General features: G+C 46.6%; 2 protein-coding genes across 4 annotated transcripts in view; one reads left to right on the top strand and one right to left on the bottom strand.

Moving 5' to 3' along the window:
- Positions 1–10,271, bottom strand: part of MTNAP1 (mitochondrial nucleoid associated protein 1) — a 119,812-nt gene extending 109,541 nt beyond the window's left edge. The window contains exon 1 of the mRNA XM_085617340.1: positions 10,118–10,271. The gene's annotated coding sequence lies outside the window, so the exon portion shown is untranslated. The remainder of the gene's footprint in view (positions 1–10,117) is intronic.
- The window catches only part of VCF1 (VCP nuclear cofactor family member 1), a 58,125-nt gene continuing 42,017 nt past the window's right edge, over positions 9,785–25,892 (top strand). For 2 of the 3 annotated variants that reach the window (XM_085617342.1, XM_085617341.1), the window contains exon 1: positions 10,541–10,757. In XM_085617342.1, coding sequence (XP_085473468.1) covers positions 10,675–10,757 — 83 coding nt within the window. In that variant the 5' untranslated portion in view covers positions 10,541–10,674. Of the gene's footprint in view, positions 9,965–10,540; positions 10,758–25,892 lie in introns of those variants that run through there. The other variant, XM_085617343.1, reaches the window with a different exon arrangement.

Here is a 25,892-nt window from a genome sequence, read left to right as displayed (position 1 = left end):
GAGGCAAAAGGGACCGACAGTTATCGACTAATAGCCTTAGCTACATGCAAGTTAAGAGGACATGAAATTAAGTAGTCTGTAATAGAGTGTGAACTCCTAGCATGTGTCTGGGCGTTATCCAAATTTAAAAGCTTCCGATTGGGTAGGTCATTTCTTACTAGAACGGATGACAAACCACTGGTGAGAAAAAATGAGAAAATGTAATTCAGACAAAGTTTCACCCAGTATAATCAAATTGGTTTGTAAATTGCAGGAATATGTAATTGATGGAGAGTATCTTCAAGGAAAATACAATGTAACAGCTGTTTTTTTATCTTGCATGTCAAGTGTTGATGACTCATGTGACAATGATATGTGTAAAATATAGGATGACATTGCTGTTTCATACTTGAATGGGCCACGCAATGAGAAAATCCTAAGTAAAATGGATTGGATGACCGGTATTGTTGATGACTCCGCAGATTTATTTAAGAAGTGTTCTCACAAGAGGGTTTCCCAAAATATGTGGCGAGTGGCAACGGAACACAATTTATTTCAGTAAAATGTCTGATTTATGTATTAAGTTTTCTTGCATTGAGAATTGCAGTTCCTCTTTATATCATCCCTGAAGTAATGGGCAGGCTGAAACAGCAAACCGCATAATAAAGAAACCCATACAATTGGCCTTAAAAGGTAACTTACCTGTAAGATACGCCCTAAGAACTTGTTTTTAGGCATACTGTACCACTCCCTTTGGTGTAACTAATAAAACCCAATAGGAATTAATGAAGGGTAGAAATACTTCTACCAAGCTACAGCCTCATTGGTTCAAAGGAAGGGCAAGGGTGTCAATGTAGATGAAGTTAATAAAAAGGAAACAATGTACAATGCTGTTGAAAAGAAACAGTCCAAAATTAAACAATACTATGATCAGAGAAAAGCAGTGACTCCAAGCAGAGTATGTGTTTGTGACATGGTCAGAATAAAGCGCCCACATTACTAGGTGGTGACAAGTTCAGTGGTCCCATGTGGGTAATCAAATCATCAGGGATAGCTATAATGCTGGAAATTAGGAACTGGTGAAATGTTTCAAGTGGGGCACAAGTTTCTACCCATTTTAAGGTACTTGAAACCTAATCCAATATTAGAAGTGATGGAGCTGTGGGATTTAAAACAGGAAATAACTCCCCACAAAGCAGACTTTCCACCAATTGTGTAATCACGACCTGTGTGAGCATGTCTCTAGAGACTGTTGGACCCCCGCTGAATGATCCGAATAGAGGTAAAAATGTGTTGAGTGGCCGATCCTCATTAATTGTAGGCATGCCAGTTAGATTCAAGGATTATGTGCTGGATTAACTTTCTCAAAGAGTGTCACGGTCCCTCGGAGGCCTCTCAGGATCGGTTTGTTGCTCAATTGGGGTCCACCTATTGACAACCTCAATCTCCGAGTTGCTGTAAAAGCACGCACATTAGAGGGGGTCAATCGGGGGAAGGAAAGGAAGGGAACAGCGGGGAGGGAGACCAGTGGAGAAAAACGATCATTAAAACACAATTAAAGAACGGCACCTCAATAAGTTATCTCACGGCTTCCTTGCTGCGACGCAGCCGTATCTACCTGTAAAGGAAAAGAACTCTATGATGGCAGCTACAACTAGAAGGACGATTGTATCATCATCAGACCCTCTAAGGCTACCTGGGCATGTGTCTGTTTGTTCGTACCACAGGTAAGTGATACTCAGCAGAGAACTGTGAACACATAAACATTTATAAGTGACAACCATTTACCGTGTCGTTTTTACACAATCCTTTACAAGGTGTACCTTACCCACCATAACACGTGTGACTGTGGGCCTCACAAGGGAAGAAGGGATTACGATTTATTCTCAGCACTTCTCTTAGCTCCCCTGCTAAGACGAAACAATACACACATAAAACACTTATGATGGAGAACTGAAGTCATGTAGACATGCTTCAAGATAACGTGGAATTGTGATATACCACCTGATATGGATATTCAATGTTACTGTCCCATGTTACAAGAAAGCGCTTAATTTGTAGCACCGGAGGTGCCGTGGATTCTATGGCCGCGTTTGGAGTGAACGCGCAGCTCTTGTTAGCTCCTTAGAGTATGACTCTAGGCGGTGTCACCCTCAACCGTTGTTCACTGTAGATAGAGTTTCGGTACAGCTTTGGATATAAAAACAACGTTGTACGTAACACCCAATGGAATTACTCTAGGCGGTGTCACCTCGACACCCGAATGCAAGGCAACTGAGGAATCAACCCCGTGCTGTAAGCCAACAGCGCTGTGGCGCAAAATAACACAAAAATGACGCTTGATGGTGTCACCGACTTCCGCGTCTAAAGTACTGAGGAACAACCATAGCGGCGTGAGTCAACAACGCCGTGTTGCGAGATAGCACAAAGTATTGACTCTAGGCGGTGTCACCGACACCCTTACCCCACCAGAGCCGTCTGTAGCAGCGAGTGAAGTTGAAGCGTCCTCCACATTCACCAGCGAGTCAGGAATAATCTGCCCCGTTCCTTCGGCTTCTCCGGCTTACGTAGCCGGGCGGACCCTCGCAACGTCACTTCCTGAGCCTGCGCGTTGCAAGGGAGGCCGGGAAGTGTAGTGCGCAACGGAGGTCCTCCATATCTCACGCATCTCGCGGAGATGGAGCGCGAAATTCACCCAAAAAGCGCCGTGAGTTGTTCGGTTCATGGGGCGTGCAGCAGGTGAGACTGGGCACATGACAGCACATCCCTCTCCCAACGACCGCTGACACGAGCCAGGGTTGTTGGGGTAACGATCATGAAAGGCTTTCACGCACCGGGGCGCATGCATTCCTTCTGCGGGTTCCCACAAATTCCCCTCCGTGCCGTATCCTTTCCATGACACCAAATACCATAACTTGGATCCCCTCCTTTTGGAGTCCAGGATTGCTTGAACTTCATACTCTGGCTCGTGATTGATCCAGATAGGTGACGGTCTTTTCTTTATAGGTGTGTAGGATGGTTTCAGTAACGACACATGAAAGACCGGATGTATTTTCATGGCCTTGGGTAGCGCTAATCTCATGGCCAAGGGCGATATCACCTTTTGTATTTTATAGGGCCCAATGAATTTGGGATTAAACACGCTGTATCCACGAAACCGAATGTTTTTTGTCGATAGCCACACTGCATCTCCTACCTTGTAGGTTGGGTTGGCGGTGTTTGTCAGCCATGAATTTGTAGATACCCTTGCCTTCTCCAGATTTTTACGAGTGTTATTTAGGGTTTGTTGAATGTGTTTCATACGGGTTTGTGCTTCCGGTACTTCCGGTGTGCTTGCGGGGTGGATCAATGAGATAAAGAGTGGATGGTAACCGTAGTTACTGTAAAATGGCGTACATTTTGTGGATTGATGTTTGGCACTGTTATATGCCACCTCAGCCAAGCATTAGAGGTCCACCCAAGCATCTGTGTTCTTCTCCAAGTACCACCTCAGGTACTGCTTGAGGGTCTGATTCAGTCTTTCTGTCTGCCCGTCTGACTGAGGGTGAAAACTGGTGGTTTTGGATGTCTTCTTTACACCAGGCTCTTCAAATTCTTGCAGTGAATTGAGGGCCCCTGTCGGACACTATATTTGCCGCCAGTCCATGAAGCCTTATTACATGAAACAAAAGTAGTTTGGCTAATTTTCCGGACGTGGGTTCTTTTGCACAGGCTATGAAATGTCCCATTTTGGTGAGACTGTCCACCACCACCACGATGGCTGTACACCCCTGATCCAGGGGTAAACCCACAACGAAGTCTATAGAAATGGTTTCCCATGGCACCAAAGGCGTTGGTAGGGGTTGCAACAGCCCTCTGGGTTTTCCGTGGTCTGATTTTGCGTTCACACATGTTTCACATCGGTGAATCATGTCTGTGGTGTCTTCGACTACCGTAGGCCTCCAAAACTGGCAATAGATTCGGTCTAGGGTTTTCCTGATCCCGTTATGTCCAGCACTGTGTGTGTTATGACACCATTGTAGTATCTCCTTCCTTAAAGTTTGATTGGGTACTAACAACTGTTTGCCTTTCATTGGGAGACCTTTGATTACCTTCCACTGCGGGTGGTCCAACAGCCATTTCCTCCAGTAGCGATTCTTTACACCTTTGGTTATTTTCTGGAGAAAGGAGTCGGTTTGCAGAGTTCCTATGACCTTTTGAGGGTCCAAAACTGACTGCAGACGTTCTATTTGAGTTCCATCAGGGGTGTCTTTACGGGACAAGGCGACTGCCTTTTTATTGTCTGCCCCAGGTCTGTAGGTCACTAGATAGTGGAATTCTGAAAAAAATAGCATCCAGCGTAATTGTCTGGGAGACAACATCCGAGTGGATCTCATAAATTGTAAGTTACGGTGATCTGTTTATACAGTTACCACGTGTTTGGCTCCTAACAGCAGGTGTCTCCAATCGCTAAACGCTTCTTTTATGGCTAGGTGCTCCTTTTCGGCGATGGTATACCTGGTTTCGGCCAAATTTAACTTACACGACATATAGGCAACCGGATGGAGTTGGCCAGTTGTTTTATGGCGCTGTGAGCGGATAGCACTCACCGCAACATCGGAGGCATCCGCCTCCACAATGTAAGGGCTCTCAGGATCCGGATGTGTCAACACCGGGGCTGTAACAAAGGCCTTCTTTAATTGTTGAAAGGAGGCCTCGGCTTCTGTTGTCCACCTAAAAGGTTTGTTTTTTCGTAACAGTTTCGTGATGGGAGCCACCACCTTAGAAAATTGGTTAATGAATCTGCGATAAAAATTCGCAAATCCAAGAAAACATTGGATTTCTTTAACTGTGGTGGGTTGTGCCCAGTCTTTCACCGCTCTGATCTTTCTCTCGGACATGACCTGTCCTGAGGGCGTCAGCATCACTCCCAAGAATTCCACTTCGTTCACGTGGAACTCACATTTGCTGAGCTTACAATATAGTTTATTCTGTCTTAGTGCTTCAAAACACCAAACACACATGAGCCTTATGCTCCTCTGCTGAAGATAAATATATCAATATATAATTGATATATGCCACCACGAACCTGTCCAAATACTCCCGAAGCACCTCGTTAACGAAGTATTGAAATGCCGCGGGGGCGTTGCACAGGCCAAAGGGCATTACCGTGTACTCGTAGAGTCCATATCGAGTACGGAAGGCCGTCTTCCACTCGTCCCCCTCTCATACACGTACCAAGTGGTATGCTCCCTTTAAGTCTAGGCGTGTGTAGATGATGGCGGATTTAACCTGCTCCAAAAGAACAGGTATCAAGGGCAGTGGATACCTGTTTTTAATCGTTACATTGTTTAATGCCCGAAAGTCTATGCAGGCTCTCTTTTCACCATTGGCCTTTGGAATAAAAAAAGAGCGGAGAGGCTGCCGGTGATCTTGAAGGGGGTATAAAACCATTCTCTAAGTATTTGTCTAAATATTTCCTCAAGTGAGTGTTTTCGGCTTCGGTTAGTGCATATAATCTCTCACACGGTATAACCGCTCCTGGCACCAAATCAATACGGCAATCGTAATGCCTGTGTGGGGGGAGTGTATCTGCCGATTTCTCACAGAACACGTCTTGATACTCTGAATACCAAACAGGTAGCTTTACATTAGTTTCTGCTGCAGTTGCTATTGTAGGTGCATTCCCTGGGCTAAGGGTAGTCTTACACTTTTCGTTAGTACAATGTTCTCTACACCATGAACCACTAAACTCCACCCTGTTATTCCTCCAATCGATACTTGGGTTATGTAATCTCAACCAGGGAAGGCCTAGAATTACCCCATATTTAGGGGATTTGATAATATTGAAACACAATCTTTCTGTATGCCCTTCCCCACAAGTCATTGGCAGTGTATCCGTGTGGTACCTAATAGGGCCTGTGCTTAAGGTTTTTCCTTCCACAGCCAAAACCTCTTCAGGGGTATCTTTAGCAATCAACTCTATGCCTAAATGCCTGGCAGTCCCGAGGTCCATAAACAACCCTGTAGCGCCAGAATCGACCATGGCCTCACTAGTCTGCCATCCTCCAGGAGTCTTAAGTTTAATTGTTAAAAACAAATGTTGTGACGACAAGGCAAGTGTATTCATGATAGAAGGGATGTGAAACCCACCCAAGGACTTCCCTTCTGATTTCCCTGGGTGTATCAGTTTTCCGGCGAGACCTCGGAGTACAGTCCAGACACTCTTTTGACCCCTACGCTGGTTCGAGGTTTTACCAAGCATTCCCGAACTAAATGCCCCTTTTATCCGCAATACATGCAGAGTCCTGTCTTTCGCCTGCTTTCTCTTTCCGCTTGGGTTAGGGGGGCTCGAACGTTGCCTATGTCCATAGGTTCTACTACTGGTGCAATCCCCACCCCAGGCCCCCTACTTTTCTCAAATCGCATAGGCTGGCGCTCTACTCTCTTCCTATCCCCTCTGCGTTCCCCCAGGCGATAATCCAACCATAAGGTGAGGTTGATAAGATCTATACAGGTGGAGGGTTGAGGGTCTATCTGGGCTAACACGTCTTTCATGTCCTCCCTCAGCCCTTGATAAAAGAGAGCTGCCCTTTTTTCCTCTGGCCATTGGGTTTCTGCTACCAAACGTTGGAAGGTGTTGATATATACCACCAAGTCCTTATTACCCTGTTTAAGGTCTAGCAGTTCTCTGTCTGCCGAGAAGGAAGCCGCCCTACGATCGAACACTGTTTCGAATTCTTTCCGAAACGCTTCCCAATCGTACAAAAGGGGGTCGTCGCGATGCACATAAGGTACCGCCCATTGGGCCGCGTCTCCTGTCAGATATGAGATCATAAAAGCCACCCTAGCTTGATTTGTGGGAAAGGCCTTGGGTTTACAAGAAAAGTGCAATAACACCTGTGACACGAAGACTTGTACCTTCGACACCTCCCCATAAAACCGCTTGGGGGCTGCCAATGGAATGGGTGTGGGCATCTCCACTGTAAAAGGGGAGGGGATAGAGGAGGTTCCAAACTGGAAGGTACTCCCACCCAGACCTCTACCTGACTGTGCGTCAAAGGGGTTTCTTTGTAATCTATTCACTGTTTCCTGCAAGGCTGCGGTTTCCGCCCTAGAAGCCGCTATCTCCACCCTGGAATCTGTGATCTCCTGTTGTAGTGCCCCTAATGTGACTAGTACGACTTCCAAGGTGGCCATTGTAACAACTAACCAACCAGGAGAGGTATATTTAAGTAGGCAGATTATTCTGTCACGGTCCCTCGGATGCCTCTCAGGATCGGTTTGTTGCTCAATTGGGGTCCACCTATTGACAACCTCAATCTCCGAGTTGCTGTAAAAGCACGGACATTAGAGGGGGTCAATCGGGGGAAGGAAAGGAAGGGAACAGCGGGGAGGGAGACCTGTGGAGAAAAACGATCATTAAAACACAATTAAAGAACGGCACCTCAATAAGTTATCTCACGCCTTCCTTGCTGCGACGCAGCCGTAGCTACCTGTGAAGGAAAAGAACTCTACAACTAGAAGGATGATTGTATCATCATCAGACCCTCTAAGGCTACCTGGGCATGTGTCTGTTTGTTCGTACCACAGGTAAGTGATACTCAGCAGAGAACTGTGAACACATAAACGTTTATAAGTGACAACCATTTACCGTGTCGTTATTACACAATCCTTTACAAGGTGTACCTTACCCACCATAACACGTGTGACTGTGGGCCTCACAAGGGAAGAAGGGATTACGATTTATTCTCAGCACCTCTCTTAGCTCCCCTGCTAAGACGAAACAATACACACATAAAACACTTATGATGGAGAACTGACGTCATGTAGACATGCTTCAAGATAACGTGGAATTGTGATATACCACCTGATATGGATATTCAATGTTACTATCCCATGTTACAAGAAAGCGCTTAATTTGTAGCACCGGAGGTGCCGTAGATTCTATGGCCGCGTTTGGAGTGAACGCGCAGCTCTTGTTAGCTCCTTAGTTAGAGTATGGCTGTAGGCGGTGTCACCCTCAACCGTTGTTCAGTGTAGATAGAGTTTCGGTACAGCTTTGGATATAAAAACAACGTTGTACGCAACACCCAATGGAATGACTCTAGGCAGTGTCCCCTCGACACCCGAATGCAAGGCAACTGAGGAATCAACCCCACGCTGTAAGCCAACAGCGCCGTGGTGCAAAATAACACAAAAATGACTCTTCGCGGTGTCACCGACATCCGCGTCTAAAGTACTGAGGAACAACCATAGCGGCGTGAGTCAACAACGCTGTGTTGTGATATAGCACAAAGTATGGACTCTAGGCGGTGTCACCGACACCCTTACCCCACCAGAGCCGTCTGTAGCAGCGAGTGAAGTTGAAGCGTCCTCCGCATTCACCAACGAGTCAGGAATAATCTGCCCCGTTCCTTCGGCTTCTCCGGCTTACGTAGCCGGGCGGACCCTCGCAACGTCACTTCCTGAGCCTGCACGTTGCAAGGGAGGCCGGGAAGTGTAGTACGCAACGGAGGTCCTCCATATCTCACGCATCTCGCGGAGATGGAGCGCGGACTTCACCCAAAAAGCGCCGTGAGTTGTTCGGTTCATGGGGCGTGCAGCGGGCGAGACTGGGCACATGACAGCGAGAAAGGGAAGATCTTATATCGTAATGCAGTATTGAAACATAACCCTTTATACATTTATTGTTTTCCCCTTGTCATTATCCTATTGCCCTTCTCTTCGTCCTCCCGCCTCAAGTGCCTAAGCGTGTGGAATATCGCACGCTGACACTAGAATATTAAGGGTTGGAAGCTGGGAGGAAACGGTTGGGAAAAGGCATTCGCGGACCGGAGAGCGAAGTGTTAAGGCTAATAAACATAGTAGACTAAACAATGTGGACAAACCCACTACATGTATGTGTTACAATCACTTATGTGGTAAGTACATGGACCCATTAGGTGTACTTAAAAGACCCCTCACACACCAACCTGGTTGGTGTCATGCTTCATCATTGGGGTCCCAACCGGGTGGCCGAGGGCTTCTGGTTGTGCTACAACGCCTGATTACAGCAGAGCTGGTGTGGTGTGAATATGTGATGTGTCATGAATTTTATTAAAAATATCTCTGAGAATCCTTGCTTGTAAAATGTATTAATGGCGGCTCAGGATATGGTTAAAAATATATGTGGTGCAACTAACAGGAAGTTATTACCCTTAGTTGAATAGGTGATGTGGTCTACATGTTTCAGCCCGTAAAAGAATGTATGGAAGGGCTTTCTTCAGGATCAGGTTAGTGAGACTAGTAGGTGGCAAAGGTGAAAATAGCCACGTGAAAAAAGTGAAGTGCCTACACACGCGCTAAGGTGTGTGGTCTGAGTGTCGGCGTACTTACAGACACGTGTAAAAAAACCACTATATTAAGGTTTTGGGCAGCTAATCGAGGCTTGGGAGGGGTCTTATCTGGTGTCCCAATTTGGTCTCGGTGAGTATCCCGCTTTGAACCTGCTGTGTGAGAGGTCTTTTAAGTACACCTAATGGGTCCATGTAATTACCACACAAGTGATTGTAACACATACATGTAGTGGGTTTGTCTACATTGTTTAGTCTAACATTACGTTGGGGATAAGGACGTACCCCTTATCTCCCTTGCTCTCTCCTTGTTTTCCTATAATAAACATAGTACTCTACCTGAGGAAACTATGGTTCCTACATTCCCCTGATTTATTTTCAAAATTCCCCTTTTGCCAGGTTCAAAATGTTGGCATGCCCCGAAATCCAATACACGCCGAGTATTACCTGTGTGGTCCTTCTTCTGTGTCTAGCATCACCAGTCTTCGCGTGGGGTTTCCAAAACGAAAGTTCTCCTTTCGTCCATACACGTAAAAGAGTGACTAGCGATGCAGCCCTCCGAGGTAAAATGCAGCGTCGTGTTCACTACGGCAAATGGCATGGTAGTATTTTTAGATCAACGAAGAGATGGTGAACAAAACGCAACTAACCAAGTCAGTGAGAAACCATGTGTAAGCGACTTACTGTTGTGTGTTACTTTTATTATGCATTCTATGTTACACTTACATCAAACTATACAACTGAAAATGTCAATATGCACAACTGCTGCTTAATCTTTAAAGTTAGTGATCTGAACGGGAAGAAACACGCAAATATACTCTTACCCGGCAAACGAAAACGTGTACTGATGACGATCACTGTACGGACCCTGTCCGCATTGACAGCGTCTCAGCTGTCTAGATCACAGACTTCTGTTGTGAGGTGCAGCCATATACAACAGTCCTAACATGTAAATTCATGACTACAAACTCCCATGAGTCTAAAACTGTTTGCCTGATTTTAACATGACCGTCGGCATAAAATGGCATTTCGTTTCGTGTGCTCAGTTCCGAGGTCCAGCCCCCTTTTTTCAATTGGTTGATTTTAGATAGTAACCATCTAAACATGGCTGGCTGCATAAGTGGGCCGCCCCGTTAACGTAAACTGTTGAGCTGACAGTAATCAGCCGGCGGTGGTTGTTGGGATTGCGTGTTGTGTTGCGTCACGCGCTCTGTCCAGTAACAGAGGGGCAAGCAGCGCTGCCTGCCGGGAGAGAGAGGCCTGTGAGGGAGGAAGCCGGGCTCTGAAGTCAGGAAACTGCCAGGGTTGACGAGGGACACCCCACGGGACATGTTGCAGCCCCCTGCCTGACCAACGCCAGCACCCGCGGGGGGAGCGGAGTATGACCAGGCCAGGAAGAGGGAGAGGGAGCAACAGAGGAGGCAGGCAACAGCCACAAGCTCCGGGGAGAGGAGGAGGAGACAGGTAAGAGGCCCATGGAGCATAAACAACACCAGAGGAAGGAAAGGCACTGGAGAGAGTGAGAGTTGACACTGCAGTGCCAGAAGGGAGTGACATAAAATACGAAACCAAAAGACACATTTCGGCAACGAAGAGGAAGATGGGTTGATATAGGCTAGGGGTGGGCGAGGCAATATAAATTAATGAGGAGGGTTCTAGCCATATGTCTACCTTGGATCGAAGAGCCCACGCGCGAGTCTATCCTTGATAATGATCGGCATGCAACAAGTAACATGTAGAAGTGTGACCGTGTCTGAAAGATTTCAAAACTGTATTTCTTTAACACACGGAAGCATTTCACCTTAACACATCAGATTAAACTACAGCATTGAGTGATAGGTTTTTTTAACATGGCCTTAGAACGATTCCGTCGCTCCCCTCTGATGACGACTATACCATTAGTGAACTAAGAGGCAAGTCAGATGTCATGTACCCCATATATGAACTATTCTTGTATATTCTTTATAACTTTATTTCAACAAAGAGAAACAACCGGAAACTAAAGGGGTTTTATAGTGCCATCCTCAAGTAGGTATCTCAGGCATTGCGGACTAAACATGGTATTATCATAGACACTAGACGGGCAATAATTTGATAATACATGTAACTGCATATTACATTGCTGTAATTCTTTTACAAATGCAAAAACAACAGTTGATGGATGGAATGCAGAACAATGTCATACATTCACCGCAGTACAGAGATCTGGGCCTAAATCCATCGTATTTTTGCTCGCCATACCAGTTTGAACCCATCCATATGCAAATCAGTCTTGTTTCCGGTCCAGGGACGACCTGGCTTGGCAGTTCGGGCTGGACTGTTCCCATGAGGCACAGGTTCAAGGCTGATTTGCATATGGCCAGGTCTAAACTGGGGTGGCATGGTGAGCAAAATAATGATGGGTTAGCCAGATCTCTTGAATGGGGGTGAATGTTTTGATTTGTTCTGCATTCCGTCCATCAATTGTGTGTCTTTTGTAATTCTTCTACAGGCACCGACAGTTAGACCAGACATCCAAAGCTCAGTGTACCGTGTGTGATGGCAGTGGGGCCCATATGGCTCTAGGCCTAGATATAATTGGCATGAGCATGCTAAAGTTACCTAACGTGATATTGCAATGTATTAGATCCTTCAGAGTCACCAATAGTAGTAAGAAGACCCTTGTCCCATCACATTACGACTTGTCTTTTAACCAGCTTCAGTAGTAGTGCAGTGTATTTACAAGTCCGTATAGATGTAGTCTTCAAATAACCAAGTAGTGTCATGACTGTATCATGCTCATTATTGGTATTTATCATTCTACCAAGTTTATGAAAATGTTGATCCAAAATCATTTTATATTTATATTATATTATATCAGGAAGTCTGCATGATGAGTGCATAAAATCAGCCTCCTCCTCGCAGCACCGGAGGCCACTGGCATCTTCCTTCAGACCAAATCTGTCCAGTTTGACAGGGGTGTAATAAAATCTTTGTACAAACTTAAACCATATCAGTCTATGCTGTCTATTAAGGGGGACATTTTTAATGGCTGAGTAACAGAACCACTTTTGCTCATCGGAAATGTTGAAGTTAATGCAGAAATGCTGTGGTAATTTCAACCTCAGATCCAACCCAATCAACACAGAACTCACCAGCATTAACACCTTCATCACCCCAGCAGCACTGATCGCTTTCACAGACCACATCAGAACACTCCTCGACCGCCGAGAGACTGTGGTCCTGATCCTCCTTGACCTCTTTGCTGCGTTCAACACCGTATCAAAACCGCCACTCATGAACAGACTCTACAACATTGGCATACAGCAAAACACCCTCAAGTGGATCTCCTTCTTACTTACAGGACGCACACAGAGCATCCGGTTGCCCCCCTTCACCTCCGAACCCAAGGACAGCATGTGTGGCGTACCCCAAAGATCCTCCCTCAGCCCCACCTTGTTCAAAAGCTGCGTGACCTCCCTCGCATACATTGTCAGATCCCAGGGCCACAACATAATCTCCTATGCAGACGACACTCAACTTATCCTCTTGCACACCGAAGACCCCTCCACCACCAGAACTAACCTCTGGGATGCCTTGACCAACGTAGCCAACTGGATGAAATACACCTGCCTTAAACTCAACTCTGACAAGACAGTAGTACTGGTCTTCGGGAAGAACATCTCAATATGGGACTACAGCTGGTGGCCTGCAGAACTCGGACCATCACCCACACCAACAGAACATGCGTGGAATCTAGGCATCATCCTCGACAGTGAACTGACCACACTGCTTCCACACTCTTTGCACGCTCCGCAGAATATTCAGATGGATCCCAGCCAACCACAGAACGACCGTCACCCAGGCCCTTATCGTTAGCCGCCACAACTACGGCAATGTTTTCTGCAGCATCATCTCGACCCAGCTCCTCAGAAGACTTTAGACCATACAGAATTCTGCAGCCAGACTCTTCCTCAACCTTCCCAAAGAGACCCACATCCCCACCTACTTCATCAACCTCAACTGACTCCCCCATCCAGAAGAGGTGCCAGTTCAAGATCCTCGCACTCGCCTAAAAAGCTCTGCACGACCAGCCTAAATCAACCACTGACTGAACTTCCATCTACCCGCAGGACACCTGCACTCCTCCTCACTAGCCTGTGCGCACACCGCATCCATTGTAGCGTCAGTGTAGGCCGCTCCTTCTACATCGCTGACAATACCTGGGATGACTTGCACCACCATCTTCAAGCAGCACCCTCCCTGGCGGACTTCAGAAAGAAACTCAAGACCTGGCTTTTCAGCGGAGAGGTCATACCCACAGTATCCCCTGGGCCGTGAAAGGAGGGCATGTGGTGGTTAGCCGTTGTGAGGGCTGCTAGAGCCCATGCCTGGAGGACTCTGACGTGCCAAGATCGGCCTCAGTGGACATCTCTGGAATGCGGGGCAATGACAGACTATGCCGTCCCACCAAAGCACCAGGAGTTATACACTTCATTCCATTATTGTTTTGTTGCATATTTTGCATGTCTCTGACAGAGCATTGGGGATTGTCTTTGCCGGTGAGGGGAGGGGGGGGTACACGTTGTTGGTTGAGAATTGGAGCTGCCCGTACATGATTGCCTGATCGTCAATGACACTGTTGACACTCACTATTGGGAGATTGATGAGGGCCACATATTGGGGCCTCCTCCCTCCGCTTAACATTTCACATACTATATGCGTACACCTAACAAGAATTTGACCCCATAGACAAACCACTGACTTGGAACATAAGGGGCATGGCCGCTCCAATTAAGCGCTACCACAGCCACACTTGCCTTAAGCGACATTACACGCATGTGGCGTTCCTGGAAGAGATGCACCTGAATTGCAACAGCTCCACATGAAATGGGGGGGCCTGGTGTATGGCACCACAGTCTCTGTGTGGATAAGCCCTAGAGGTGCAGTTTGTACAGGAATCCCACATGGTTGATCCAGAGGGCATATATGTAGTGGTGGAGGGGCTTCTGGATGGTAGGCCCGTTGTGCTGGTGGCTATATATGGCCCATAACACAGGTCATCCGCCTTCATGGACTGACTCGCACCGACTCTGTTGTGTGACTCTCATACCCCTAACATACAGGGCAGGGAATTTTAACTGCGTGTGAGACATTAACAGGGACCGATCAGTCCCGCTGCTGGAGGGGGCGACCTGTCCCAGAAGGACGCAGCATTTTCTGAACTGGCTGACTAGCCATAAGGTGTGTGATGTGTGGCGCCTCCAACAAACACAGTATAGTGAATTCTTTCTACTCCCCAGTGCACAATGTTCACATTAGACTAGACCTTCCCCCTTGTGTAGTGTATTTATAGGCACCTTCATACTCCATACGGAATACATGCTGCGCACGTTTTCTGACCACTGCCCGCTTCTGATTTCGTTGAGATGGGGGCATGCTCGCCACCGTATACCGACTTAGAAACTAAAGACCTATTTACTTCTGGACCCCCGCCCTTTTAAGGAGGACTTGGCCACGCACCTGACCAGGTACTTCGAGCACAATGCTTGCTCCACGTCCTGGTGGGCATCCAAATGGGATGCACACAAAACGGTTGTGCAGGGTCACTGCATCACGACTATGTGGAGGTGGTCCGTCAGACACTAAGTAGGTAAATAAAGGCTAAAGAGCAGGAACTGCTACATCTAGACACTGAGCAGCCGGGGCACACTGAAGGGACTGAGCCACTGTTCGGATTACAGAAGGAAAACCAGGAATTAGAAATGTGACTTAATTATAAATAACACCTTATCCAACTGCATATAGAGGGTGACCGCTTTGGCAGGATGCTTGCGTGACTGGTACGCGCTGACTAATCACAGCCACCCATGGCTGGGGGTGCAATCCTTAATACCCAAGAGAATATCCGTGTTACCTTTATGAACTTCTATAGATTATTTTTATATAAGTTTTATATAGCGCTAGCTGGACCCATAGGTGTCAGAACGCTTCAAATGATTGTGATAGAATACAGTAACGCAGTCATGCAATGAACATATGAGGCGAGAGTTCAATAGACAAATGGTACCCATCAAAGATCCTAGTAGAGTGACCAACACTAGAGACACAATTCGAGAGGATCTAAAAGTCAGAGAAGCAAAAAAAAGTGAACTGCCGCTTCAGACAGAGGGTCTAGGTCTGATAAAGCGATACTTTACTAAGATCCACAAACTAGGAGTTAAAGTATTTTTTGAGGAGGAGGAGTTTCAGGTTTCTCTTGAAGCAAGGGAAGGAAGGGTTGCATCGAAGGTCACATGGTAGAGAGTTCCATATGCTTGGAGCATTTCCAGAAAAATAGCGCAACTTGGTTGCTGTCTTTTAAAATTGGAGGTAGGAGCAGAAGAGCATTTGAGCTTCTCAATGATCTAGTGGTTCTTGCTTTCGTCAGTTTGTTTTCTAAGTAGTTGGGTGTATGAGAGTGAAGGGCTTTGTGGATGATACATGCAGTCTTGTAGGTACATCTTCCTTCAATGGAAAGTCAGTTGAGGCTCTTAAGTGCAGGAGTGATGTGTTTAAACTGTTTAATGTCTGAGATAAGCCGGGCTGTCATGTTAAGAACTGATCTCGGGGGTGGGGTGAGGTGAGTTTTATGTGTCCCTGTGAGAGTGGCATTATGTTCCATAAAGAGATTGAAAAGAGAGGGGGTGATAGACTTGAGCCCTGAGGCAGGCCAAGATTGATCCGAGTGGGTTTAGACAGGCAAGAGTTGATTTTGGTGTGTTGCGAGGGGTGTTGAAGGTAGGAAGATGACCATTTTAGTACGGTGCCATTCAAACCGAAACGCAACTTCAAAGATTCAAGTAGGGCTGAGTGATTAACCGTATCGAACGCCGCCGATAGGTCAAGTAGGATAAGTAGGCAGGCGTCACCCTAGTCTGAGGCTCTGTGGATGTCATCAGATATGTTCAGCATGGCCGTTTCAGTACAACAGCCTTTCCTAAACCCGGATTGTAAAGTGTCCAGGAGGGAGAATTTTCGTATATGATGATTAAGTTGCTGTAAGACACATTTTTCCAAAGTCTTGGCAAGGAACGGGAGGTTGGAGATAGCTCTGAGGTTGTTGCGATCAGTTGGGTCAGCCCTGCTATTTTTGGGAACGGGTGTGATTTGTTCTAGTTGGAGAGTGATCTGCACACAACCCGTGGTGAGAGATATGTTGATGATGAGAGTCCAGAACGGGGCGATGATGTGGTTGAGATTTTTCACCATTGTGGATGGGATGGGATCCTTGGTGTGGGTTGTTGGTTTTAGATTCATGATTATATTGAAGACTTCCTATTCAGTCAAGGGTTTGAAGTTCGACCAGTTGGTGTTGTTCTTTAGGTCTCGCTGAGCCCAGCGCATGCGCTGGCTCGGAGAGACATTTTGTATGTGGGATTTTCAAAGTGCTGCTGGCTGGTCTAGCGCTTGCGTTCACGCGATCGTGCACGCGCGCAGCCGGCCGCCAGCAGCACTTTGAAAACTGTGCTATAGCGTGTCATCGCGATCACTTTCGCTTTCAGAGCAATCGCGATGACTTTCGCTTTTACGGCCGTGCGGTGTTACTTTTACTGCCCCGCGGCCAATGCTTGTTTTCTTACTCGCCTGTTCTCTCCTCACCTCTTCAGTTCTCGCTTTAATTCTCCCCTGACTTCCTCTCTTCTGTCCTCTTATTTCCTCTCTCCTTCCCACAACTGCCACGACCTTCGCTCCTTCCCTTTGCAGTTCCCTCCTCCCTTCTCCTCTCTTTTGCTCTGTTGTATTTCGTTCATCACCCTTTCTTATTCCCTCCTTCTCTTCTCCCTCCTCTCTGTCCACAGTGCTTTGTCGATGCTTCAGGGCAACATAAACTTCAAGCAACCATCCGTCGTGATGTCATCGTGTTCCCTTCTTCCCTTTCTCCTATCGTCATCCTCCTGTCCGTACACCTCCCTCTCCCTCAAAGCCCCTGCTTCCATTTCCTGCCGAGCCCCGCCCTGCGCTTGGGGTAGCATAGCACTAAATAGGCAGCCGACATAATAACATAAGACTTCTCCGCCATCTGCCACAGTCCCTGTGTGTGTGCCTGTCTCCCTCACCTCTCTCTGCATCTCGTTCTCTCTGTATTTCTAGGAGTGTCCATCTTACTGGGCGTGCTAATTTGTCTAGAAACGCATTGAGCAGTGTGCTTGTATTCAGAGGTGTTTGATGTCATTCCTGTCTCTCTGTGTGCCCTTTGGATGCTAGCATGCATCGGCCTGCCTTCTACCTCGGTTTTTGTTTGTGTCTGTAATCAGGGCCGGCTTTAGGGCATTGTGACCGGTGCAGCCGCACTAGGCGCTGATTTTGGTGGGGGGAGCTATGTTTAAAAATACAAATAACTTTTTTCTTCAGCAAAATCGTCCCCTTGTAACACAAGCATTGGCATAGCCAATAGGTCTCGCTTTTGAGACCTTATAAGTATTTAGTTATGCAGCACAATATCCTTGGTTCAACAGCATCAACTGTTGCATGGCTAAACAATTATAAGGTCCCAAAGGCGAGACCTATTGGCTATGCCAATGCTTGTTTTAGTTTGGCAAGATTCAGGAAGTCGTTGGTTCTTTTCATGGTCGTTTGGTTTGCAAAGGTATCTGGAGGTGGATCAGCTGCGAGGGGAGGTTGGATGGTGAAGGTTTGCTCAATTTTGCTCAATTTTGGTGACTTTGTCAGCGAAAAAGCTAGCGATTCCTCCACATCGTTCGTTTGTGGCGATTATAGCAGGAGGGGGTGCAGATGTAGTGTGTTTTGTTAACAATGTTAAAGAGCTCCCTAGGTCTGTTTTTTGCAAGGTCCAGTTGGTTGCAGAAATAGCCTTTTTCTCTAAAGATGTGTTTTTTGTATGACAGCCTTGTTGGTCTAAGTAGTGCTAGGTGACAAGTTGAGGGGTTTTGTCTCCAAGTCCTTTCTGCTTGTCTGAGTTTTCTTCTTTCTCTGTTGAGATCGTAATTAAACCAAGCTTTTGATTTTGAAGATCTTAATTGTTTTAGTTTAGGCGGGGCCACTTGGTCGAGAACATCCGATATCGATGAGTTGTAGTGTGAAGTGAGCTCTTCTGCAGTAGCCAAGAAGGGGAGATGCTGTAGTTGATAACGAATTTTGGATTTAAGTTCAAGAATTGGGACTTGTTTGATATTTCTGGTTAACAGCTTAGGTTTCTTCATAACATCAGGGCGGGATCCAGTAGGGGAATTGATGTTGAAAAGAATTAGATGGTGGTCAGATCAGTCAATAAGTGAGAGGGAGCTGATGGAGATTAGGTCATTTTTCGTTATAATCGCGTCAAGGGTGGAGCCTTCGATGTGAGTTTTTTTCCTTACAGAGTTGATTTAGGTCGTCAATTTCCAGGAGGTTCGTGAGTAGTCGGATTGAGGTGTCTTCTGTGTTGTTCCAATGGATGTTTAAATCTCTCAAGAACACATCGTTCGTGTCTGTTAGGACGTACCGAGTAATTAGGTCTGAGAAGTCTTCTACAAAGAGGGCTCGTTCCTCAGGAGGATGGTAGATGGTGTGGAATTTCATAGGATGGGAGCCTTTGTTTATAAGTTCCACCCGAGGTATTCGAAGGTTGAGTATTCTGCTTTACTTAAAGCGGAAAGTTGAATTCCAATTTTGTGAATAAAGGCTGGACCCCCACCCCCCGATCTCTTGGGTCTGTCCTGCCTAATGATGATGTAACCGGGTGGGGTTAGTAGGTCCAGTATATGGGTGGCGTGGTCATTTAGCCAGGATTCAGTGAGGAAAGCAATGTCTTTTTGTTCTCTGATGATATATTCAGCGATATCGGTAGCATACTTTTCTGCTGATCTACAGTTGAGGAGCATGCAAGAGAGAGGGCAAGGCTTATCCTTGGAGGAAGGAAGAGTTCGAATGGTGGTGAGTTGAGCTGGTGGTCTGGGCTCTTTTATAGTTGAGGGTAGTCTATTTGTGCCGACAATTACTGGGATAGTAGAGGGGGGTTGGGGAGATTTAGTCAGGTTCTTCGTGATGTAGGATTCACTTAGAGCGGTGGCTTCAAAATCAGAAGGGGTGCGTTGGGCACGATGGGGTCTGTGGACCAAATGGCTTAGAGGAGTGAGGGCCCAGGTGATATCATGCACGGCCTAGGTGGGCACACCAGTGAGTGGGGGTACTTTAGTACTCTCTGGGGTGTGATATCTGGGTAGCTTGGTCTGTTGGGAGATGTCCTGTCTTAGGTGAGCTATGTCATTAGCCAGGGAGTCAAGTTTCTGTTACAAGCGGGACAAGATCTGAGTGAAAGTGATTTTGACACTATCAGCAGTACACAAGGGAGGATGAGAGATAGATCTCTATATGGAACGGTAACTTGTCCATCCTGGACAGCATTGCACAGTTACCTACGGGGATTGCCACTCCCCGCCTGAATGAGCTAAAGAGGGCATAACTGGATGTGCCTCTCTAGCTGGGGGAGATCCGTATGACCATCTCCCAAATGGCTTGTAACAGGACTCCGGGCACTAACGACCTCCCCATAGAACACTATGCTGCCTACAGCGTGATCCTAGCAAACACAAGGAGATGATGGACGGAGCGCTGAAACTTTTCAGACACTCACCCCCAGTCACAGATCTGGGTTGAATCCATCATCGTTCTTTAGCTCACTTCGCCACCCCAGTTCAGACACAGCTATATGCAAATCAGTCTTGACCCTGTGCCTCATGGGAACAGTCTAGCCCGAACTGCCAAGCCATGTCTTCCCTGGACCGGAAACAAGCATCCTGGGACCGGTTTCGGGCTAACAGCCCTCATCAGCCAGGCCAGCTTGAATCCATTGGCAAAGTGAGCATGGGACAGACGTCTGGGCATACCCTGCCAACTTAGGGCGAACAAAGCAAACCCAAGGAGATGATGGACAGAGCGCTAAAACAGCGGGATCCTTACACAAAAATTGCTAGAGGTCTATAATGAAGTGCAGGAACAAGGACAACTCAATGACACTCTTCACGAGGCCCAGATAGTGGTAGGTCCCAAACCGGAACCCGCTGGATATTCTATGCTACCGGCCACTCACTGTTGAATCTTGACTATAAGGTTCTGGGAAGGTCTTCGCCAATCGCCTCCTCTCCATGGTCAGTACATTGGTCCATGTGGATCAGAATGGGTTATTTTCCAGCTGTAGCACCTTCCTCAATATCTGCAAACTCCTACAGCTAATGAGGCTGACCAGGGGGACACAGGGGCGCCAGTCGCATTGTTATTCGACATCGAAAAGGCTTTCAATACCCTGTGCTGGGACTACTTCCTCGCAACACTAGAGGAAATGCACGTGGATCTGAGATACCTGGGCTGGGTCCAGGCCCTTTATAGGCATCCGAGTGTGAGAGCCAAAATGAAGCAACTGATATCTGACCTGTTTAACATTCACCGGAACACCAGAAAGACTGCCCTCTGTTGCGGTTGATATTTGCCTTGACCATGAGACTATAGGCCTGTCAGCTGCGCATGTGGGCGAGAGGGTGAGTATTGAGGTGCATGGAGCTCATCACATAGTTTCCTTATATGCAGATGACGCTCTGATAAACCCTTGTGATGTCTGTGACTCGCTCTCGGGACTGATGACACTGTTGGATGATTTCGGTGCCAAGTGCTACCTGTTCTCCCTCCGTTCGATCCCTTTGCTTCACAGGAGTGGACTGCCCTAGTCTCGACTTCAGTGGCAATTTGACATACAGATATACCACACTGACGATAATCTGTTGGAGCGGAATGTGTATAGGGCGCTATGCTCAGTGCGTCAATCTATACCGTTCTGGACATCTCTCCCATTGTCTCCATTGGGCTGGGTGGCAATATCGAAAATGCTGGTATTACCATGGCAGTTATATTTTTCAGCCCTACCGCCCGCTCTTCCTGCTCGTTTCTTTGTGGATCTCATTTCACTTTTCGTTGAACTGATCTTGGGTATGGCTAGGCGGTGGGTTGCTTTTGACAGAATGTATAGCCTGCTTTGCAGAGCGTCGTCTTCAAGCTTCATTACTCCACTGCTTTGCACTTAACAAAGGGAGTTTGACAGCTGAGTTGGAGCGCAGGCACAGGCCTCCAGTGTCTTCGGAGTGCAGAGCCAGCTTGCTCCAGCCAATCCAGATGCTTCACTTAGGCTGTTTAACAGCATGAGAGCACCGTCTTGATTGGTTAAGGGAGTTGGCTATGGGACCTTGCGCTCTAGACTGGAGTCTAGAGACCGGAACAATGTCACCAACCGCCACTGGAATGTTGTCAGTAACTCAGAACAATCTGAGATTTAATAGACCAATTTCAATAAATGTAACTAGTATCAATTGACTGCAATAAATGATATAAATGTTATAGGTATATTCAACGATATAGGCATATTCGCAATAAAGTAAAATGGAAGGTCAAAAGCTTCTTTCATTGTTAACATCCAGGTCGGAGGGTCCTACGTCTGCACCACCATTGCCACTCAGAAGTGCAAGGGCTAGGATTTTTCAGCACCCTCATTGCCCTGCTGCAGGTCCAAGAAAGTACACACTTTGTCTCCCAGTACCATTCAGAAGCAAGCAGACAGGATATTACCAATTGTGTTCCATATTCCTAGCCAGAGGTTTCTTCTTTACAGGCAAAAACATTATCTTGACGACTTGTACTTGGAGAGTAAAATTAAAGGACAGGAAAAAATTGGAGCTGGAGTGGGGTAGGACACGCATTTCTCGTACCTTTCCTAATGCTGTGTTGCATTCTCTGTAATACAACATTGTCCTGGAATTGGGCCCCGCTGCACCACAAATGGAGCAGAAAAGTGTCTCGTCCAATCAGATCTGTCAGTAATTGCTCCACAAATGATTCCTTGCTGCACTAGTTGTGGAATTGGGCAGCCCAACTATTCTGAAGTTACTTAATTTTGATCTGGCTTCCAGTCTTAATGTTTGTTTTTTATTTCTGCCAATTACTTCTCAATCCCAGTTTGAGTTTCTTTCCCTTCCACAGCATAATCTTCCAACTCTTAGACATACTGTCCACCATTTTCTATTGCTTACCCTGCTTGTCCAGTCATTCTGTCATGTGGGCCATTCAATAGCCCAGAGCATCGATCTTGCCATCAGTAGTTCGAAGGCTGTTCCTAATATGTCTTGCAAGATGGAGCAAAGATCTTTATCATTGGGATCAGGGCCAACTAGATCCTTATCAAAGTCCGCCAGGCTATCTCCATCCCAGGTCCTGGCTTATTTCTTAGTGTCAAAGGAAAGTTTAGGCTGTGAACTGTTTGTGTTGGCCATTGGTCACGGTTTCAAGGCCACCGTCTGGGGATGAGTCCAATCAGGCAGGCAGGATACCTTCCGTCATAGGCAGAATCCGTGCTGCTACAGTTTCCAGAGGCCCCTCCTCGAAGGGAAATCCAGCCCCAGGCACCAGGAATCTAAATTTTCGAACCAGCATTTATACACCAGTTGTGTAAAGAGTGTTGAGTAGCCAGTGCAGCTTTGAGCAATCACCCTCTCTCAACATTCATCACTGAGTGCAGTATAATAGTCACTCCTTAGCCTTACACCTACAAAATCAATACCCCAAGAGTAAATGCGTTACAGTGACTGAAGATGGATGTTTAGCATTGTAAATTATACTCTACACATGGGCCTTGAAGCTGTGTCCTAATTAGGAGAATGAGCTGCCTAAATGATGACATCTAGCAGAACGTGGTCTGAAGTCTGCATATTGGGGATCAGGTGTCAAGAGAAAGTCCCAGATATGACTCCCCTTCCTCGACTACCCAAGCGGTCCCAGGGGCCCAGGAAACCCTTTGTGTCATGAAGGATAGTGCCCGAGCCACATGCACGTCCAGCACTCTCGAGCGGTGCGCGCAGGGCAGCAATGATTTGCTTTTCACAAAGCTAATGTAGTGCACGCGAGTCTGCCGTTGCCCACAGGGGAAGGCCTCCCGCAAGTCATTGACCACAACACTGACAGTCAAGCAGCAGCCTTGGAGCACCAAAGGTAGAGCCACTGGAGGGAAATTCAACCCCGTGGCCACCACAATCCAGGCCGCAGCAAGGATCCTGTGGGCCAATCCTCAGATGCTCTCAGCTGCAGGGCTGGTGCTACAGGGCACTCCTCACTTCGACTGCATGGGGTTCATCTGGGAGTAGTGCAGTCACTCTTCTTTGCTGCCTCCTAATTGGCCAGCATGTGCCTCAACGTAACTTCCTGTTTAGTCTGTGGCGCATGGACCAAGCACAGGTGGATTCATCCAAATTTGTTTTCCTCTGCTGAATGCGCTGTGATTCAGGCACTGTTTCTGTTGTGTTTCCTTATTCCCCTCCCCCCACACTGTTTATATTTTTTCATTGTTGATGGTTCTTTATTATTCGTGTTCATCTCCCCAACTTGCTTTATCGCTCCCCTCCCACCCGCTCGTGTTGGTTTATCCTCACCCCCACCCTCCTTGTTTCATTGTGCTTTTTCCTTTGGGAATCTGATGCAACTCGATGTATATTTTCATGTATACTCGTCCCACGCCTTCATCTGCGTGCTTTTAAGCCGGATACATTAGCCGAGTGGTTCCCAATCGGTGCTACTTGGTACCTCAGTGTGCCATCAAAACTAAACTAGCACTACACACCAAGCACACAGTTTGAGAACTGACATGAATTTGGCTGTTAATCATGTCTTTCTGAAGCACAGAGCTTCAGTTTCACTCCCTCCGCTCTCTGGCCAGTATGTGACAAGGTAATATCAAGCCATTCAGCTGAGGCAGATAAAATAAGACATTTCAGTTGGTAGTGTGCAGTTAAATTGTCAAAGCCAAATTATTTATGATGCTCAGGGGTACTTGTCTCCAGTTATCACCGAAGAAAATTAATTAATTCATAAATACCGGTTGCATGCTATGTTATAAAAACATGAACAGGCTATCTGAAGTGTTCAACATTCATAAGAGGGAGGCATGACCTCTGCAGTATTCAATGCAGGTTGATGTTTGAGTTCATTCAGATTGCAGAAGAAGTGAATATTTAGATGCTCATTTCACTAATAATAAATAAACATTTCCATAAACGACCATCTCAGATCAGAAGCAGAAGACCGAAAGCATATTGGTTAAAAGCACAAGTTCACACTCAAAGGTCAGAACCTAAAGGGTAACAACATAGGCCAAAGATCAGAACAAATGCACATAAAGTAAACTAATGATTTTCAAAGGAAATTCTTTTCTTTATTTGATACTTTCACAGGCATAGAATATCACAGCCTTGATAGCACGAGAAAGCCATAGCCGACGCGTTTCGTCTCCTATAAGGAGACTTCTTCAGGGCAAAGAAAAAGTCGAAATGACCTATTTCATGGAGTTTCCTCAGTCAAGGAACAGAGCATTTGTCTAGGTGAGGGCATATGTAAACCTCCATTCAATAATATTGAATACCCAAACAAAATAACATCTCTAGCTTTTTTTGGTTGCAGTCGTGGATAAGTCGGATACTCAAGCAATAACTTCTTTAAATCTCCCGCTCCATAGTATGCAATACCTAAATGGCATGGTAGCCCGTATCTTCGTCTCTGCAGTCTCGAGTAGTTACTACTCGAGACTGCAGAGACAAAGATACGGGCTACCATGCCGTTTAGGTATTGCATACTATGGAGCGGGTTATTGCTTGAGTATCCGACTTATCCACGACTGCGACCAAAAAAAGCTAGAGATATTATTTTGTTTGGGTATTGAATGGAGGTTTACATATGCCCTCACCTAGACAAATGCTCTGTTCCTTGACTGAGGAAACTCCATGAAATAGGTAATTTTGACTTTTTCTTTGCCCTGAAGAAGTCTCCTTATAGGAGACGAAACGCGTCGGCTATGGCTTTCTCGTGCTATCAAGGCTGTGATATTCTATGCCTGTGAAAGTATCAAATAAAGAAAAGAATTTCCTTTGAAAATCATATCTACGTCTTGGACATTCCTTTAAATACAACGGACTTTTTCTAAATAGTGCTGAACCCTGTTGCATTTATGTTTTTGACAGGACTTGTTCCTGATTGAGGAGCTCAGAGGGAAGTGTTCCTCGGTTCTTTGCACTATAGAACTATACGCTAACGACACTATTCATTTGTCAGGTGCGGTAATATAGCCTTCACCCTCTTCTTATTTGCTTAAAAATAAAGTAAACTAATGTTACTGATGAAACAGAACCTGGAGGCCCAAACCAAAAGAATCAAAGTGCAAAAATGTGGCCAAACCGAGGTGACAGGAAATACATTGGCAAAGGCAGTGTGTGGTGGGAAGGACGCAGCTTGGAGCCAGTGAGGTGCTGGCACAGCACTGATGTCTTTGTCATCTTGGAGATGAGTGCGGGGCACAGGCAGCATGCTCCCGTCATCTCAAACATCAGAAAGATGCTGAGTCCATTATTGGGAACTATGAGCAGCTTGTGGTGCATTAATGGAAGCCTGGAGTTCTCCTGGCAGTTACCAGGCTCTCCCCACACACTCTTAGCTCGGGGAGGGGTGGGGGGGAGAGTCCATCTGAGACAAAGCGGCTACTCCCTTCTGCAGCTGAGCCAAGTGTCCCGATACACCAAGATATGCCAACAGGAGGCACAGACAGGAGACTTCAGA

This window comes from Triturus cristatus, chromosome 7 (assembly GCF_964204655.1).
Source record: "Triturus cristatus chromosome 7, aTriCri1.1, whole genome shotgun sequence".
NCBI lineage: Eukaryota > Metazoa > Chordata > Amphibia > Caudata > Salamandridae > Triturus > Triturus cristatus.
The sequence above is the reverse complement of the archived record's forward strand: the minus strand, read 5'-3'. Positions and strand labels throughout refer to the sequence as shown.